Source organism: Megascapheus bottae, chromosome 3 (genome assembly GCF_031878675.1).
Source record: "Megascapheus bottae isolate mThoBot1 chromosome 3, mThoBot2.hap1, whole genome shotgun sequence".
Classification (NCBI taxonomy): domain Eukaryota; kingdom Metazoa; phylum Chordata; class Mammalia; order Rodentia; family Geomyidae; genus Megascapheus; species Megascapheus bottae.
The window spans coordinates 82681701-82696175 of NC_143511.1; the positions used below are offsets into that span (position 1 = coordinate 82681701).

Genomic DNA, 14475 nt, shown 5'->3' on the forward strand with positions numbered 1-14475 from the left:
CCATGTATGGTAACACTTGTAAATACCCGCTTCTTATAAGGCTGAGTCCAGAAAGATAGTTGCTCAACGACCAGCCTAGAAATAAGCTAACAAGACCCCATTCAACAATAGATTCATCTCCAATTAACCACCACCAAAAACAAAACAACAACAACAAAAAACAAAAACACAGAATTGGTGTTATAGCTCAAAGTAGTAATGTACTAGCTTCAAGCAAAAACTGACTGAAAAACAGTGCTCAGGCCCAGAGCCCAGAGCCCAGAGTTCAAGATCCAAGATGCAAGATGGGAGGTTGTGGGGGGAGAGTGTAGTGATGCTCTCCAAGGATTGATTCAAATGGTAGACTCTGCTTAGTAAATGCATCACCCTGTACATACACACATGTAGGCAGCTTAGAATATCAGTGCTAAATATTAGCTGCTATTATTAAGAACACTGAAGTTCTGAGAACAAATAAGTTATAGGTTTGTGATCTTTGTTCAGCCACACTCTAAGCCCCTAACCCTCTCACACCACTGAACCAAAATCCTTCCCCCCAGGATGCAACTACTACTAACACTAAAAAAAAAAAAAAAAAAAAAAACCCTGTAAGTGGATGTCAGAGGGGGGTATCCCCCAGGTGGTTTATTATCCTGCTTTAAAAAAAAAAAAAGAAAGGACTGACAAGCCTTGGAAGATTCATGACAAAAGTACAGTATACATACATCAGCCTCAGTTATCTCTGTATCAGGCTTAATTATGTGACTTAATTCAATATTAAAGAATGCATTTAACATTTTCACCTGAAACATAAAATAAAATCCAAACATTAAAATGAAAAAGGAAAGGCTTTTGTCTTTTCATAACTAAGTTCCTTCAGTCCCTCCAGAACATTAAAAACATGTAAAAGGTACATTACAAAATCTCAAGAACATCAAGGTAATTTCAGAGCTGTTAGGAAGGAACCCCAAATATCCCACCTATCTTTCATCATCCACTGAAGCTTTCCCGGATCCCTTACTGTTATTCACATGGTTATGTGACATTTCTTCAGCCATCAAGTCACCCCCCTAGAAACACACAGAATGAGTGTCCTGAGGAGTAAATCCCTAACTCTTTAACAACACAGTAATTGACTTACACTAAAATGTTACTCACACTAGGAAAGGGTAGAGATTCTTGTATACAGACTTTATTACCACATCATTGAAAACCAGGTTGAAAGCAAACCAATCTACACTCCCAAATCACAACTTTAAAAAGAACTAGCACAAGCCTGAAATGCCTAACCAAAGCAAACAAGCAAGCTAATGGTGATGAAGGGTCTTTTTTTAACCTCAAATATTTCACCATTTCTATAGCAATGAATCTTAATAAATTATTTCTATGTGATTAGATCTAGTCCTACCAATTTAGTGTCAGTCTTCCTTGGTGAGGAAAATGGTCCTACTGGAAAACTGCTGCTACAAGATAATTACAATCAAGAACAGGCTTCATTTAGCAGGTAAAACGTTTATGAGAGATCACTGAGGCTGAACGACACCACATTTCATCCAGTCAAAATAAAAAGAAAAAAAAACACCCATTCATTTCTGGGAAAGGGAACGTCATTATGGAGGGGAGAAAAGGAAAGAAAAATAAAATCCAAACTGGCTGTAGTGCCACACAACGGTAAAACCAGTATTCCAACAGCTGAGAAAGGAGCAGCCAAACTTTGAGGCCAACCTGAGCCACATATAGGTAGGCTGTTTCAAATTAAGAGAAAAAGAGAAACTTAAATAACCAAATACTAATATAAAAGCATCTGATGAAGTCACTATTTCCTTAGTTGTTAAACTGGTTCACTGAGATCACGGTATCTATTTTGATTGAAGTGCTATCAGAATTCCCCTACTGCGAAGAAGTGTAGACTCCTACGAGCTAGTATTTATGTAAATTTATCAGTATTTACTACCATATTGGAAAATAAAACAGACAACGTTAAGGACTTACTATTAACTTAAAGGCAGTAATAATCCAGTATATGCTATATAATGGATTAACTACATTTTCCAATAGAAAATAAATTAGAAGCATTTTAAATTTTTTTATCTCTTCAATGTTCCAATTAATTTAACAACTACATTCTCCTGTTTCTCCAATCAGTATATTATGATGCATAACCATATATGCTTTGGGGTTTTTGTTCCCTTACACTAGTGTTTGCTTGGGTGGCTTGCTCAGATGGTACTCTACTCCTGAATCACACCTCCAGCCCTGCTTTTGTCCAGATTAACTCGCTGCTTTTTGCTGGACTATCTTTTAGATAAAAACACATCAACAGGCATTTGGAGGAAATAATACAGTCTGATAGGTGTATGTTCAAAAATGATGCAATACCAAACACCACATTTGTTTAATATTACCAACTATCCAGAAAAGCTTTATTTAGCTGGGCATTGATGAAAAGTCTGTGTGACTCATATCTTTAACCAACAAAAAGCTGGCAGTGGAGGTGTAGCTCAAGTGGTACGAGTCCCAGCCTTGAGCGAAGAAAGGTTTAAGCACTGGGAAGCCGTCACTTCACAGAAGCATGTATAAGATTTCAAAAATTATGTCATGTGAAAGTTCAAATTTAAACACTGGGAACAAATATTTGTTAGTTTTCTTTAACAGGCTTACTATTTTTTTGTTGTTGTTGGGTCATGGGATTTGGACTCTGGGCCTGGGCTCTGTACTTGAGCTCTTCAGCTCAAGGCTACCTACTACCCTATCCCTGAGCCACAGTGCCATTTCCAGTTTTCTAGTGGTTAATTGGAGATTTGAACCATGATCCTCAGATCTCAGCCTCCTGAGTAGCTGAGATTACAGGCTTGAGCCACCGCACCCAGCTCTATTCATTTTTTAAAGGAGAAAAAAAAAATATGGTCTACCCAATAGCTAGGACTGAATGTCAGTCCTGGGACAGTATGTCAACTGCTCTTTCAAGTATGGTCATGAACTAGCTAGTTCAGCTAACAACATAATCACATAAGCAAATGTTTATGTTCGTATCTATTACATATGCTTTATGTTTTCCTGTTTCATCACACAGAAAATGAACAGCATTTATGCTCAATGGCTGGGATTTTATAAAACTACTCATTTTTTTCACAGCTTCTTCAAGGGATCCTTTTCTTCTTGAGCCATGTGTCCAACATATTTTACTCTGTATGTGTGTATGAGGGGGGGGGGAACAAGCGAGAGAAAACGTACCAGCCCAGCCCTTCATGGCCTTTATTAGTTTTTTCTCTCAAGGGTAGCACTCTACCACTTAACCTACACCTCCACTTCTAGTTACTTGATGACTAATTGGAGATAAGAGTCTCTGCCATTTCAGGCTAGGAGTTTGGCCTAGTGGTAGAGTGCTTGCCTAGCATACACAAAAACCAGGGTTCAATTCCTTGGTACTACATACATAGAAAAAGTTAGACATGGGAAGTGGGGCCTGTGGCTCAAGAGGTAGGGTGGTAGCCTTGACCTGAAGAGCTCAGGGATAACGCCCAGTCCCAGAGTTCAAGCCACTTGACCCAGAAACAGAGGGGGGGAGGGAGGGAGGGAAGGGGGGAGGGAGAGAGAGGAGGAGGAAGAGAAGGAGAGGGGGGGAGAGGTGGGGGAAGCAAGAGGAAGAGGGAGCAAGCAAGCTGGAAATGGTGCTGTGGCTCAAGTGGCAGAGCTCTAGCCGTGAGAAAACCCAAGGGCAGTGTTCAGTTCCTGAGTGCAGGCCCCAGGACCGGCAAAAAAAAAAAGGTCTCTAGTATTTGTCTACCTGGGCAGGCTTCAAAATGAGATCCTGAGTAGATTGTAATTAGCACCTAGACCCTCAGTTATTTCTTTCAATAAGCTCTCCATTTTTGCCAGGACCAAGCTGAACCTCTATCTTTCTATTTACATTTGCCTCATTGCTAAGATGATAGATATGGCTAACAAGACCAGCTTTAGTTGTTGTTGAGACTGGATCTTTTATAACTTTTTCCAAAATCAACATGTAGAGGTCAAGAACACAATGCCTGGCCTAGTGATAGAGTGCTTGCCTAGCATACACAAAACCCTGGTTCAATTACTCTGTACCACATACACAGAAAAAGCCAAAAGTAGTGCTGTGGCTCCAGTGGTAGAGCACGAGCCTTGAGAAAGCCCAATGACAATGCCTAGGCCCTGAGTTCAAGCCCCAGGACTAGCACGGAAAGAAAGAAAGAAAAAAAGAAAGAGAGAGATAAGAAAACACAATGCCTATTATTGCCAAATATTACTGATGGATGACTTGATTTACACAAAGGTTTCAAAAGTTTTTACCTACTCTAACTTTTGTGAATGTCAGTATAAATATCAACAGGGTAAAAAAGACTAATAACATCTTAATACTGTAATGAAAAATTTGACCTAAGGAACACAGTTACCAAGTGGTCTCAGAATCACCTAGAAGTTCATAGGCTACATTGTAAAAAACACTGGCGTAGATAAAATACTAAATAAACCTAAGAACTAAATGAGAAAAGATTAAGTCTGAAACCATTCAGCAATGAATAATCAAGAAATGGTAAATGAAAACCAGATGCTCGTAGCTCACACTTGTAATCCTACTCAGAAGGCTAAGATCTGGAGAGTCAAGATTCAAAACCAGCCAGGGCAGAAAACTCTGTGTGATTATATATCAAAAATAACCAACAGAGGGCCGGGAGTTTGGCCGAATGGTAAAGTGCTTGCCTATCATGCATGAAGACCTAGGTTCAATTCCTTGGTACCATATACATAGAAAAAAGCTGGAAGTGGTGCTGTGGCTCAAGTGGTAGAGCACTGGCCTTCAGAAAGCACAAGCATAGTGCTCAGGTCCTGAATTCAAGGCCCAGGGCTAGACAAAAAGAAAAAGAAAAAAAAAGCCGGAAGTGGTGCTGTGGCTCAAGTGGTAGAGTGCTATCCTTGAGCAAAAAATGTCCAAAGACAGTGCTCAAGCCCTGAGTTCAAGCCCTAGGACTGGCCAAAAAAAAAAAAAAAACAGAAATTTTGTCACTTGGAAGAGGCAGAACCCACTCAAGACTTCTGAAATGCTTTACCAACATCTAAAACTCTATGATTCTATTAAATAAAAGGCAAAAATAAGCTGAGAAGCTATCTACCTGTTCCACAAGAGGAATTCTGTTGTACATTTCTTGCTCTTCAAAATATTCTCTTGAAGTTATTATTCTCCAATATACTTAAGATGCTTTCAACACAAATGATTGCTCAAGTATGTATGTTACAGTTCCACAAGTACAGTTCCAACGTTTCATAGCTTGTTATTCTAACAGCTCCTTCTATTACTATAATCAAATTTTTTTAAAATAACACCTTGCTGATTTATCAATAGTGCCCAAAGAAATGATACTAACTTAAAAGCAACAATCAGTTGAGAAAATAGGAAAACATACTATACTTTGAGCTGCAATTGATGCTTGAATAGCTTTTCTAGTGTAAACAAATAGAATGATGAAAGTTTGCAATTTGGACTAAAATGAGTTCTTCATTTGAAGATATTTTGCAAAGTCAATCCTTAAAACACAAGAAATATAAGAATTTGTAATTCTCAATTTGAGGTTATATAAAACTAAACTTCCTTGAATACAGAGATTTTCTGGTGCAGAAAGGCTCTTTTTGAAAATACTAAAAACCAAAGAAGTGTCTTTTTAAGTCTTTCTTTTACTTAGATATAACTTTACCAGCTGGCTTCCATCAAGATAAACATTTGAGGGTTCAATTACGCCTGTAAATGCAAAAAAACTGGAAAATGCAAAAATTCCAAGATGGTCAAAGTAAGCTACTTTAGCAAAACCACTATAGCTTCAAGATCAAAAGATTCACACAGCACACAGCTAGGGGTGGGAGAAAATGCAATTCAGTTCCCCAGCAGCCAGCTGAGAAAATCCTGGCCCTCTCTTAGACTAAATCACTGTTAATTAGAATTACTGGGTACACTAGTAAAGTTTTATTTAAATAACTTTATCAAGCCACATTAAAAATATATCTGTTTCTTGGGACAGTACTCTAGAAATGCTGCTATTTAGCAGTATGCCATCAAAATATAAAGAATGAGGGAATACTTTTTTTTTTTTTGCCAGTCCTGGGGACTGAACTCTGGGCTTAAGCACAGTCCTTCGGCTTTCCTCAAGGCTAGTGCTCTCCCATTTGAGCTACAGCACCACTTCCGGCTTTTTTTATATATGTGGTACCAAAGAATCAAACCGGGTCTTCGTGCAAGCTAGGCAAGCACTCTACCACTAGGCCATGAGGAAATACTTTTATTCTTTCAAGTAGAGTTCTCTTACAGGGTAGTTCCTAAAACAATGGAAAAAAATAGGCTAGGCATCTCACATCAAATTATTCTTCTAATTTTCCATTACATACAATCTAAACAACCTGGTATTTTTCATAAAGTCAGATTATATTGGAAAACAGCAATAAACAGAGATTTTTGTGGGTTTTTTTGAGCATTAAGTTCAGATGAATCTGACACTGATGCTCTAAAAATCTCAATAAACACCCAGAACAGAGCAGGAAGCCTGCCTACCAATTTTTACCTATTTAGTAGTTCTGAACTTTAATAATCAATCAAAGGCATTCATAAATCTTTAAGAAACTGCCTTAACAAGGATTTTTTTTCTTTTTGCCAATCCTGGGGCTTGAATTTAGGGCCTGAGCACTGTCCTTGGGCTTTCTCAAGGATAAGAGCTCTACCACCTGAGCCACAGCACCACTTCCAGCTTTTTTTGTGTATGTGGTACCGAGGAATCGAACCTGGGTCATGCAGGCTAAGTTCGCACTTTACCACTAGGCTAAAAATTCATACCCCAGAATTTTTTCAACTTACTCTTAAATTCAAAAGTTGAATGACTGGGAGTGAGGGAACAGAAGACACTGAAAAGAAATGTACTCATTATCTGATTTACGTACTTGTAATCTATCTGTATATCACCTCTATAATACAGTAAATTATATTAAAAAATACAAAAGTTTGATGAAAGTAGAGGTGTAGCTCAAGTGGTAAAGAGTGAGCCTTGAGTGAAAAAAATTTCAGTTTGGGAAACACTTTCAAAGTATTACAAAGAATTGGTTATAGATCACTGTCTATGAGGACATATAAGATAGCTATTTCCTGTTTAAAGTTGTTTCAAAGACAATTATTCTTCGTTGAAATTGATATCTGTTGATCTGTTGATTCAGAACTTTTTTCCTCTGACAGATAACCTGAATCTGGCTTATACACAAATTAAGACATTTTCATTATCACATTTAATAAAAAATAGATGCCTACCAACGTCCCTAAAATCAGATATTCTCATCTAGAGTCTGTTTTCTACTTGCACCCCACAAGCTCAGAGGGGAAAAGTGGGAAATGATAGCAATAATGGCTTATATACTTCTTTTGCTTTGTATATTATAAACAGGACAGTTTGGGAAATTTGCCAGCAGTTAAACTTTTTTTTTAACTTTTTTACCTTCTAATTCCTTTTCATGTATTAACACAACACAGGCATATACCTTCATGGCACAGAATTCAGAATTCAAGTGATCATATTCTAGTAATATGAACTAGAAATGCTCAGCACTGGCAAACTAAACATCACATATTGGAAATGTAGCTATCTCCCGCCTCAGCTGTTCAAAATTGCCAGTGAATGGATCTGTTCATTTTGGTCTTTCAATGAGCTCTGGAGATTACAGAAACTTCCAAAGAAAACCCTTCTGTTATACTTAAGTACTGGAATATTAAAACATGAAAACGAACAGGAAATTCTAGGTTAATGCAGAAGTAATTTCTAAAGTCAAAGAAATGAGAAGGTAAACTGTCATGAGAAATTATCTGCTTATTTTCAGAAACATTTTTGCATTAAGAGTCTAGCAGGAAAATGACATTATTTGATGGACTCATTTTCACTAACGTGTAATTACATGAAAGAAATACGCTTCAAGGTACTTATAATGGCTTATAATTGTCTTTTGCTTTAAATATTTAAAAGTCTACTCCTTTACGCCCTTAAAATACAAAGAACACACACAATTCTCAGCATATGCTTCCTCAAATCATCCATCTTCCTTTTGAACTCCCCAAAGGGAGTAATCCTCTATCAGGGCTAAATGAGTTCATGTTTGTTATGAAATCCTACAAGCAACAACTGAAAAGAGCACTGTCAGCACAGGGAATTCCTGGAAGGGTGATACTGCATCAAAAGGCTAACAACTCTGTTCTGATGGAATCATAAAAAACATTTAAAGGACTGTAAATTCAGCATCAATGGCGTTTCCGGCAGGAAACATTTCTAAAATTCCACCCCCAGTTTCTTTCCTCATGACACAGACCAAAGAACCTTCTACTTAGATAACATCTCTTGTAAGTACATCATGCAAAATGGAAATTTCTGGCTGAAAAGTGTTATTTTTTTTATTTGCTTGCTTTCCTGGTCAGAAATTAAGCAGTTTCCTTTAGCTCTGGGAAAATATATTAGGAAGCAAAAGAAAAAAGTTCATTATTCAAAAAGCAATTTTTATTTTGGTAATTCTGAGAGCATATGACATTCATAAGTACTTAAAACTGTAAAACACTACACAATGCTATTTACACTAAAAAATAAAATATCCCACAACAATGATTATTAAACTGTCAAAAGTTCCCATGTGTTTTCAACAGAAAAAACATTCTTACTGCTAACTCAGAGTGATGTAAAATACTAAAGATGTTAGCCTAAATGGATTCTTTTAAGTGACTCAGATCATCAGTTGAGATGAGACTATGAAGGAGAAATCTAGTTATGAGTTAAAGTTGCCATTGAATTCTTGAAAATGTACTAATGAATAATTAATAAAATGTATTTTTCTTTGGCTTTCTTTACACCAATATTCTCAAGAATGTTCAGTAAAATCTGTCTACAATATATGCATAGGTAAGTACAGGAAGTTATCACACAGAAGACATTATGGAAATATACAACCTAGTAAATGTGTTGTAAAATAGGTCTGCAGCTTATGTTAAAAAAGAATCAACAAGACAAATTTTAGATTTCGATCTACCACCTACACAAAACCAAATCACACTACGTACCTTTAAAAGTTAAAAGCATTAGAGAAAACCTTTGTTCCAGTGATACTATCTCCTTCTATCCTAACTGAATTCCTGCTTTCTCCTTTGTGACAGGGAATGTTATTGATTTCAAACATGCTCACATTCGGAAATTCTCAGAAGGCACCTCAACGGTCGGGTAGCCACCTAACCACCCAACATCAGACACATCCTAAAAAACAAGAGTTCTAAACCCCTCACTACTTAATAAACATCAAACTAAATTTAACCAGGCTCTCTTCTAGAAACATTTCCCCCAGAACTGGTTTAAAACAAAACGATTTACTGAATTAACAATAAAACATAATAAACTTATGAAGGCACAGATTCGACCTGGATTTCTTTCCTCTCCTAGTTTCTCATTCATTCAAAACTGAGCATCTAAGTGACCCGTTTCCAGGTCACTTTCCTCACACCTGCCAGGTTACTGTCCTGATTGAGAAACTTCTCGCCAAAGCAATTAATTTTTAGTGCCTCCTAACTGTCCCGGGTGTTTGCATTCAATCTGAAATCTGTTACTTGTTAGTCACTATTCGGTCCTAGATCTTTCTGAGAATTGCGAGTTTATGGCGCCGAGAGGAGGAGGCGCGGATCGCCAAGAGCCTGCCCTTTATTCGGAAATGAGACGTGAAAGGTGGAAGGCAAGGCAAATAAATAAATAAATCGGGTTTGCCGCGGGAGCGTTTGCCGGCCGGTCCGAACACCCTTTGTAAAGCAGGCCTCCCGGGGCTATCGCCTGCGCTAATTGCTCCGGGGCGCTTTCCAAGTTCAAAAGTTCACCTTTTACGACCTCGCAAAAGCTCCGTACGCTTTACCAATAAAAACATTCCGCGGCAAACACCGAGAGGGAAAATATCAAACAGATACAAATAAAACACCCCGCGAGGAAGGGGGGAAGCTAGGAGGGCGAGCCAGCCCGAAGGGACCTGAGGACCTGGCCGGGTCGGGGAGGGGAGGGGAGGGGGTGGAGGGAAACAGGAAGGGCTCGGCCAGGTGAGGAATTCCCAGTGCCCGGCGGGGTCCTCGATTGGGACGAGCGAGGGAAGAGGACCAGGCTGGACAAGTGCGGACGGGGACGGTCCGGCAGAAGCCGGGAAGAGAGGCAGGTGTCCCCTGCCCGGGTCAGACGGCTTGGGAGACCTGAGCCAGCAGGACTGAGCAGGGCGGAGGCAGGCAGCTGGGCGCGGGGGTCGCGGAGGGGAGGAGGGACAGTGGGGCAGCAGCAGGGCCAGAGAAGTCCGAACAGGGAAAGCACGGGGGGGGGGGTTGGGGGGAGGCAGGTCGCCGAACGAGGAAATGCGGGGGTAGGGAAGGAAAACGACCCAAAAGGTGAGGGGTACCGGGGTGTGGCACCGGGTCCGCGGGGCCAAGGGGGACTCGCGCGGGGGACCCCGGGCTGCAGGGAGCCGGGCAGGCGCTAGGCACCCCTACTCTGCCCCACCGCGTGGGTGGGGGTGGGAGTGCTCCGAGGGGTAAAGCGGGGAGAGAGGGGTCCACGGGGGGGGGGAGTTACGGGGGTCGCGGGACGGACGGGGAAGGCCTACGCCGAGAGGACCGGTGGGAGGGGGAGGTGAAGCGGAGGGAACCGGGCGGAGGGAGGGTCCGCACCGGGGGGGGGCGGGGGAGGGGGAGCCCGCCTCGAGAGCGCCCCGCGAGGAGAGGGGGTGTCCGCGGGACCTGGGCGAAGTCCGCGCTGCGGCTTCCCCGGGCGGGCCTGAGGCTGAGGAGATGGGGGGCGGCCGGGGGGAGGGGGGCAGAAGGCCGGTCCTCGCCAGGCCCTGGCTCCTCAGGCCCCTCACCCACCGTTGCGTGGCGGCGGAGGGAGCGCGGCGGGCGGCTCCAGGAACCCCGTCGAGCCCCCGCCGCCTCCCCCTCCGCTAGGCGGCCGTTCGTCCCGCTCCATGCGCCGGTTCTCAAGGCCCACACCGAGTTCGCTGCTCCGCCATGACCGGCGCCCTCGTCGTCCTCTACCGGGGGGAGGGGGCTGTCAGGGGCCGGCGGGCTCCCGGCCACGGCGCGCTCTGGGGCCCCGAGCCGCCGGGCTCCGCGCCCCTCCGCGCCGCGCCCCCTCAGCACTGGCCAGCTCCCTCCCCTGACGTCACACGCCGCGGCCGCGCGAAGAGCCCGCAAGGCACTCTGGGATGTGGAGTCCTCCGGACGAGGCCGGCCACGTCGGACTCTACCAACTGAAGAGGGAAACGGGAAGGGTGGAGAAACGCTGAGCCGAAGAAAACGGAGGCCTGTCGATACCAGCAGCCGCAGATAAGACATTGGGTAACTTCACCACATGGGATACTTCAGATTCTTGAATCTATTGTGACCTAGCGAAGTCAGAGTGTCCCACTGCCTCTTTCTCTCCCCCAGGCCACCTATGAGACAGTCCTAGGAGGCGGGCCGGGAGAAGCAGGGCGAGCACGTGCAGGGAGGCCCGGCCCTGTGGGCGGGCCGCAGGAGGCGGGGTTTCTAGGTATTCACTGGGGGCCAGCTCCCAGGCCGCGGGACAAATTGGACCGGAGATTAAAGGAACGGAGTTTAACTAGAGGTGACTGCGTTCGTATGCAAATGGATCTATACAACTCTGCTTTCCGGGGAAGAGTTTAAAGCCTTTTACCTCCGGGTGGGCGGGAAAGACTTTCTCTTCCTCTTTCATTTTCTCCCTGCCCATAGAACAGATGGGCAAACTAAGATCCGGGCCATTGGTGCCATCAAAGAAAGCGTCAGTCTTTTAACTCCAGGTGTCCTGAAGCCCTCTGTTTAAAAAGTAGTCCCTTATTCTGCCTGCCCCTCCACACACACACACACACACACACACACACACACCTCTGCACGCTTTCCCAGTCTGTGAAATGGGATTAGACTAGCCCAGAGACTAGGTGAGAGATCCCCAACCCTCCAGTAACCTTCCCTACCCCGCCTCAGTTTCCCAGGCTTTGGGGCGGGGGAGGGGAAGGGAAATCCAAAGATTTTTCTCCACTGCCCCCAGCGGAGTCCACCACCCGTGGCCACCAGGTGGCGCGCGGCCTCCAGACCTAGGGGTGTGGGTCCTGCCGTCACCCCCACCACGACCACCTCAGGAAAGGAATCCTCAAAGCTGAGCCCTACCTGGCCTGCTGAAGACAAAGAACAGGAGCGCTGGTGCTTTACCCACCTCTCCTCTGCCTGGATTTGTTGAAGCTTCCTCACGGGCCCTCTTTCTCCCCCCACCCCACCCCAAATGCCAATTCTTTTGCTTTCCCGTGAGATTCCTTGCCAAACTTTAGATATTTATTCGGACATGGTCACTCATTCCTGCCCATACTGCTTGCCACATCCCTTCCCTCACCTGCCGTGTTCATCCTGACTCTGTGTCAGTGGCGCTTCTGAGAGATTTTAATCTTCTGTTGTTTAAGCTTCACACCGGCTCAAAGAGGTAACCCCAATATTGTCCTTACCACACACGGATGAAATCACCCAGGAGTGGTGGTGATGTCATCCCTTCAGTCAGAAAGGCTGTCCATTTTATCCCTCCTAGGTCCTGTACAATGCCACCTTCAGTTAATATCACCCACTAAGGGACAGCTGGGTCCCCGCCGTTCCCAAGCAGCTGTATTGAACTGGACGTTAAAAACAATGATCTCTCTCAGTGATTGCTTCTTCCTCACTAAAGGTGGGATCTAGATGAGAGGTCCCAACCCTCCCCCCATTTCTGAGCTCCCCTAGGGCAGGTTGCTGCTTAGGGGTGGGTCTTTGTAAGAACAGAAGGGGAGCCCTTAACATGAGGAGTGGGAGATGGATCCTCTGAGCCATTTCCTCCTGGCCTGGGTTCTACAATGTCAGGCGCATGTGACCTTTGTAGGGTGGGCATTTTTCTCATTGCAGGCCTCCGAAGGTAGCATGCTGCTAGAGACCCAGTAATCCTGCAGACCCCCCGTGTTCCTGGGATTTGCATGATGAATGAGGATTGTAAATCAAACCAGAGATGACAGAGGAATCCAGCTAAACACTCAGCCTCTGCAAATAACTCCTTAGATTTCACTTCTTGTGCCTTTTCCCCAAAGCCTTCCTTGACTAGTCAAATTCCTATATCCTCGCTGACCTGTGATTTGCAGTATTTACTTCTGAGCCTCAGGGTCCTGATTCCTAAGGGGGCAGGGATATAAATGGTAGTTACTACGTTTTAGAAATATTAGATGATGCATGCCAAGCAGTTAGTATAATGTCTGACTTAACAAATTAAGCCTGTAACTGACATCATTCTTAGTCCCACATCCCACTACCTTCTGAAACTGTTTTTGGAGAGAGTCAAGTACCACAGCACTGAAAGACAGAATGAGTGTGTCCTCACACTCCACACACTGTTCTCAGAGTGTGGGGCCCTTTGAAAGGCCAACTTTGAATCTAGCACCTACTAGGGCCATTTCCTCTCATGTCTCCACATTTCTCTTACAATACTTCCCCAGTTTACAAATGAAGACACAGGCTCAGAAAGACAGAGAAAAGAAGGGGTGTGGTGGCTTGTAATCCCAGCACTCAGAAGCAGGGGAAGAGGATCTTGAATTCAAGACCAACTCTGTCTATATATAAATAAATAAAGCTAAAATAAGATTTAAAAAAGAAAAACTCTTAAGTTCCTGCAGTATTCAAGACACAAGAACTGGAAGGGAAAATAATAAAGTCAGGCACTGATGGATCATGCCTATAATCCTAGCTACTCAGGAGGCTGAGATCTAAAAATCATAGTTCAAAGCCCAGCCAGGGCAGTAAAGACCATGAGACACTTATCTCCAATTAACCAGAAAAAACAACAACAAACAAGTGGAGTTGTGGCTTAAGTGATAGAGCACTAGCCTTGAGCACAAAAGCTCAGGGACAGATCCCAGACCCTGAGTTCAAGCCCCAGTGCCAGCACACACACACACACACACACACACACACACACACACACACAAAGGGGTATAGTTTTGAGACCCTGAGTTCAAGCCCTAGTGCCAGCACACACACACACACAAAGGGGTATAGTTTTGAGGCCAGAGGCAGATAAATAAGACAGAGCTAGAACTAAGAACAGGGTAGGTATGAGTCTCGTCATGGATGCCTTGCCCTATCATGGAGGAATATTTATCTAATAATCACAAAAATCCACCATTGCACAGAAACCCACTACAGCTGACCATTCTGCTAGACATTCAAGATACTGTGGGACTATGGGACCACTGGTCTATGGGTGACAGAGAAAAAAAAAACACAAAAAAACTCCCCTTGGTGTGGGAGAACAACCAGCAGGGGGCAGAGTTACCTCGGTGACTGCAGCCTTACCCTTCCTGGGTGCTCCCACAGTCCAGTTCCCAGCAGGCTGCCAAGCAGAACAGGCTGAAGAAGGGAATCTGCCTGGTTTCATTTAAAAGTAC

The 14475-nt window shown here is 43.6% G+C and overlaps 1 protein-coding gene across 2 annotated transcripts in view; it reads right to left on the reverse strand.

Moving 5' to 3' along the window:
- The window catches only part of Nr6a1 (nuclear receptor subfamily 6 group A member 1), a 162682-nt gene extending 151526 nt beyond the window's left edge, over positions 1-11156 (reverse strand). Inside the window, exon 1 of one of the 2 annotated variants that reach the window (XM_090330616.1) lies at positions 10892-11156. In XM_090330616.1, the coding sequence (XP_090186742.1) occupies positions 10892-10991 (100 nt within the window). In that variant the 5' untranslated portion in view covers positions 10992-11156. The remainder of the gene's footprint in view (positions 1-10891) is intronic. The other variant, XM_090330615.1, reaches the window with a different exon arrangement.
- Positions 11157-14475: the final 3319 nt, after the last annotated feature.